The 5722-nt window shown below is 36.4% G+C and overlaps 1 protein-coding gene across 1 annotated transcript; it reads left to right on the top strand.

Moving 5' to 3' along the window:
- The first annotated feature begins 310 nt into the window (after positions 1 to 310).
- Positions 311 to 5064, top strand: LOC118763201. Its single transcript, XM_036502659.1, has 2 exons — positions 311 to 416; positions 4481 to 5064. Exons 1-2 carry the CDS (start codon positions 404 to 406, stop codon positions 4816 to 4818), a joined length of 351 nt encoding a protein of 116 aa, XP_036358552.1. The 5' UTR covers positions 311 to 403; the 3' UTR covers positions 4819 to 5064.
- Positions 5065 to 5722: the final 658 nt, after the last annotated feature.

The following is a 5722-nucleotide window of genomic DNA, read 5'->3' as shown; positions in this document are numbered from 1 at the left end:
ACTTTGAAATCAAAGTATCTTGAAGAGAAGGAAATGACAATATAAGGCCACAAGTTTGAGAACTTGTTTTAAAAATGCTGAATAACCTGCCGACAGCTTCAAGAATTGGAGAGAAATAAAGTTCTAGTTGAGCAACTATATTTATAAGAGTGGAACAAATCTAGAGATAAGTTTAAAAGCTTATCTTTCGAAGTCAATGCAAATAGAAATCAACTGTGAAATATCCTAAGTTTATTCTTGAATTGTCAGAACAAAGAGAATAGAAATAAATAAAAGAAAGCCTGTTTATCGAAACGAGAAAAGCGTGACATTAAATGCAGACGACATTGTTTCCAGTGAGACACGTCTGCTTATTCATTTTATCGGCTGAAAGTGAAGTTTATTTAACAACTCTGAAACAGTCATGAACCTTAAAGGTAAGTGAATTAATGATATTAGGAATGAAAAAGGCGGCGAGCTGGCAGAAACGTTAGCACGCAGGGCGAAATGCTTAGCGGTATTTCGTCTGCCACTTCGTTCTGAGTTCAAATTCCGCCGAGGTCGACTTTGCCTTTCATCCTTTCGGGGTCGATAAATTAAGTACCAGTTACGCACTGGGGTCGACGTAATCGATTTAATCCGTTTGTCTGTCCTTGTTTGTCCTCTCTGTGTTTAGCCCCTTGTGGGTAGTAAAGAAATAGGTATTTCGTCTGCCTTTACATTCTGAGTTCAAATTCCGCCGAGGTCGACTTTGCCTTTCATCCTTTCGGGGTCGATTAAATAAGTACCAGTTATGCACTGGGGTCGATGTAATTGACTTAAACCCTTTGTTTGTCCTCTCTGTGTTTAGCCCCTTGTGGACAATAAAGAAATATATATTAGGAATGAAAAGATAGATAATAACTAAAATTGTTTTTATAATTCTGTATCACAAAATATTGTAGCTGCTTTGTGCTTTCATTACATTAGGTTTACCGTTATCATTCCCCGTTTCCACTGAGAATGGAAAGGACGGGAGGTGAATTTGCATAAACAGTGGATCGACTGACATTATTAGTATTCAGTTACGAAACCTTACGTTTTGATTTCATATCTTACCGTTTCACCTTCGTCTGTCTGTCTCCTAAGTGGAGAGAGAGGACAGTGAATGAAGGAATCAGTGAATCTAGCCCCGATTCGGCTTTCCCTTTCATATTTAACGAAAATTCACAATAACGATCGTGTAATATCCGAGAGGTGAATCTAATCGATTATATAATTTTGCTTTAGAAAATTCCTGCATTTCTACCCATGAAAAAAAAACGTTATTGTTTTTAGATAATGAGTAATATTTAAGTCTGTAGTAGTTATGATTCCTAGCTTTCACCCAATCGGTCCGGGTTCGATTCCCGGCATGATAACGGCGCTATTTTTAGGTGCAGGCGTGCCTGCGCAGTTAAAAGTTTGTTTACCAACGACAAGGTTCCGGATTCAGTCCCACTTCGTCGCACCTTGGACAGGTGCGCATTCTACAAGGGCTCTGAGCCGATCCAACCCTTGTGAAAGGATTTGGTTGACAAAAACTGAAAGAAACCCGTCAGATAAAATATATATGTATGTATGTATGTATGTATGTATGTAAGGTTAATCCAAACGGGAAAACAGAAAAAACAACAACACAAGGAGGTGGAACAATTAAAGTATTATTATTAGGCGCTCAGGAAAAAGGGAAGAAGGAGGGTATGACGTTTCGAGCGGAGCTCTTCCTCGGAAACATAAGAGAAAGAAAGATCCCGAGGCGGGCGAACGGAGGGAAAAAAAAAACGCGACTGGTTTTTACAAAGTAAACATGCTGAAATGTATGTATGTATGTATGTATGTATGTATGTTTTATGTATGTATGTATGTATGTATGTATGTATGTATGTATGTATGTATGTTTTATGTATGTATGTATGTATGTATGTATGTATGTATGTATGTATGTATGTATGTATGTATGTATGTATGTATGTATGTATGTTTTATGTATGTATGTATGTATGTATGTATGTATGTATGTATGTATGTATGTATGTATGTATGTATGTATGCATGCATGCATGTATGTATGTATGTATGTATGTATGTATGTATGTATGCATGCATGTATGCATGCATGTATGTATGTATGTATGTATGTATGTATGTATGTATGTATGTATGCATGTATGTATGTATGTATGTATGTATGTATGTATGTATGTATGTATGCATGTATGTATGTATGTATGTATGTATGTATGTATGTATGTATGTATGTATGTATGTATGTACGTACGTACGTACGTATGTATGTATGTATGCATGCATGTATGTATGTATGATGTATGTTTTATGTATGTATGTATGTATGTATGTACGTATGTATGTATTATGTATGTATGTATGTACGTATGTATGTATGTATGTTTTATGTATGTATGTATGCATGTATGTACGTATGTACGTATGTATGTATGTATTCTGTATGTATGTACGTACGTACGTATGTATGTATGTTTTATGTATGTATGTATGTTTTATGTATGTATGTTTTATGTATTTATGTATGTATGTATGTATGTATGTATGTATGTATGTATGCATGCATGCATGCATGCATGTATGTATGTATGTATGTATGTATGTATGTATGCATGTATGTATGTATTTATGTACGTATGTATGTATGTATGTTTTATGTATGTATGTATTTATCTATCTATCCATCCATCTTTCTTTCTCTCTATATATATATGTGTGTGTGTGTGTGTGTGTGTGTGTGTGTGTGTGTGTGTGTGTGTGTATACTGAGAGAGAGGAACCTGATGAATGCTTAAATGCGAGAAAGTATACTAGTTCAATGAGAATAGACATTTAATATTTAATTTTCAATATTTCATTTGTTCAATAAGACAATCAATACTTCATTTCATTTCTTTCTTGCTATATATTCTATGTTCAATATTCTATATTAATATTACAAGAATATAATTAAAACATAAAAAACAGACAGAGTTGGAATTCCTTTGAGTAATATATACCGTAAATCCTCGAGTATAATCAGCATTTTCCCCAAAAAATTTAAAGGTCAAAATCCCTAGTGTGTACTATATACGAGGTTAAAAATGAAAATTATTTTCTAAGCAATGTCCGAGTCTCTATTTGCTGTCCGGCAATGTTTATTTCAGACGCATTTTGTGATGTCGGGCGCGAAAATACCTTAAGCTAAGCCTAAAAGCAATGAAGTCATAAAAGAATCATGCATAACTTGCAGTAAGTAACATTTATTAAGATAAAAGTATTCAGAACATAGAATAACATGTAACAAAAACAATTAGCAAACATATTTACATTCCCATATGACCTAAGTTAGAGAAGGGGTGCATATTATACACAAGGTTTAGGTTTTTCAGAGGTACAGCTCCCTAAAAAGCCCCCGCGTATTATTCTCAAGGGCGGACTATAATCGAGGATTTACGGTACATATATATCATCATCATCATCATCATCATCATCATCATCATCATCATCGTTTAACGTCCGTTTTCCGTGCTAGCATGGGTTGGATGGTTTGACTGGGGTCTGGTAAGGCTCCAGTCTGATCTGGCAGTGTTTCTACAGCTGGATGCCCTTCCTAGTGTTGACCACTCCGTGAGTGTAGTGGGTGCTTTTTACATGCCACCGGCACAGGAGCCAGAAGAGTTTGGCAACGGTCACGATCAGTTGGTGCTTTTTACGTGCCACCGGCACAGGTGCCAGGCGAGGCTGGCAGCGGCCACGATCGGATGGTGCTTTTTACGTGCCACTGGCACAGAAGCCAGTCAAGGCGGCGCTGGCAACGGTCACATTCGGATGGTGCTTTTTACGTGCCACCGGCACAGGTATCACAACTACAATTTCCATTTGATATTTATTTTCATGTACAATAATGAATATTTCCAAATTAAGTTATACAAACCCAACTGAATAAAATTCCCTGCTGATACTTACTTATATATATATATATGCAAACATGTATGTATGTACAGTCAAAATGCTGGCCCTAGATATACTCAGTATAGAAAACACGTAGCTGTGCTCAATGATTTGAACTTACTCTTCGAATTATTTATTTCATACTTATCACATATTTCCGTATTTGTATGTATAGATACACACACGCACACACATACACATATAGACAGGTAGATAGATAGATAGATAGATAGATAGATAGATAGATAGATAGATAGATAGATAGATAGATAGATAGATAGATAGATAGATAGATAGATAGATAGATAGATAGATAGACAGATAGATAGGTAGGTAGATAGATACATAGACAGGTAGATAGGTAGATACATAGATAGATAGGTAAATAGGTAGATAGATAGATAGACAGATTGATCCACATGTGTGTGTGCGTGTTTCGATGTATGGGTGTATTGGTGTGGATATGTATGCGCGCGCGCATATGTATGTATATATGTATACTGGTATACTTGTATATTTTTCAGGAATGGAAACACCAATTCAATATCCTTTGATTCTCATATTGCCGCTAGCCTTGACTCTCGTATTTTCCATGACTCCATTAACTGGAGAATCAACATGTGACGAAGTCATTTTCAAGGAAATCACTAAATCAAAATGCTTAATTGATCAGATGAAGATTCTTGTAAACACATCTTCTACTGAAGAATGTGCACTTCGGTGTGTTTTGCACCTGAAGTGCCAATATTTTAGCTACTGTAATGGTTCATGTTATATGCACCGATTGCTTTACGAGAAAGAAATTAAAGATTATGATTGTAACTGTTCATCGTATATTTTGCTCTCTGATACGCGTAAGTAAATCATAATTTTCTTGTCTTCTGCTTTTGTAAATTTTAGCATCATTGACCCTATGTCAGTCAAGGTCACCAGCCCCAATACACGCTCTCACATACACATGCACGCACACCTTCATTTTGGGATCACCACTACTTTATTATCTCCCCTTCTTCCTAGCTCTCCTATCTGACCACCTCTGTCCAGCCAGCTGCCATGATCGACCACTAGCCACTAAAGCTTTTTTATTTTTATTCTCTCTGTTTATTTTCTCGTGTTCCTTTCTGCTGAAGAGCGTAGGCTCAAAACGTAAAAGACTTTCTCACTTTCCTGAGCGTTAAACTAATACACCTGTTTGTTGTTTATACACCTATCTTCGTCTTTTGCTTTGTTTTTTTTTTTTGCAAATTCCAAATATATATATAATAATAATAATAATGAAATTATTGTATACAGTGCTCAGGTGCACCACAACTTGTCAAAAGTGCGTATAAAGTACATGCAGTAATGTAGAAATGTCTGGAAAGCGAACAATGTATGAGTCAGATACATGCTTGCGTGTGTATGGAGGGGAGAAAATCAGGTGTAGTGTTGGCGATTCTCAGGAAGCATGGAAGTTTTGAAGGATGCAGTGCTCCGACAACTAACAACTGATGCCGGAAGTTTGTTCCATGCTTCAGCAACTCTTAGCATGAAAAAATGTTTCCGAAAGTCATGGGAGATGTGCTGTTTTCTGACTTTGTAAACATGTCCACTGAGATGTAAACAGTAGTAATACAGAAATGTAGCATATAATTGCCAACCAAGTGTGGTGTCCCATACAGGACAGTGCTACTGACGTTTATAGCCCCAGGAAAACTGTAAGGCTAAGGATGGGTGCAATGACCTCCCCTTGTAAATACTAATCAGACACAGAATGTGTGCCGTTA

Source organism: Octopus sinensis, linkage group LG4 (assembly GCF_006345805.1).
Source record: "Octopus sinensis linkage group LG4, ASM634580v1, whole genome shotgun sequence".
In the NCBI taxonomy this organism is placed as follows: Eukaryota; Metazoa; Mollusca; class Cephalopoda; order Octopoda; family Octopodidae; genus Octopus; species Octopus sinensis.
The sequence above is the reverse complement of the archived record's forward strand: the minus strand, read 5'-3'. Positions and strand labels throughout refer to the sequence as shown.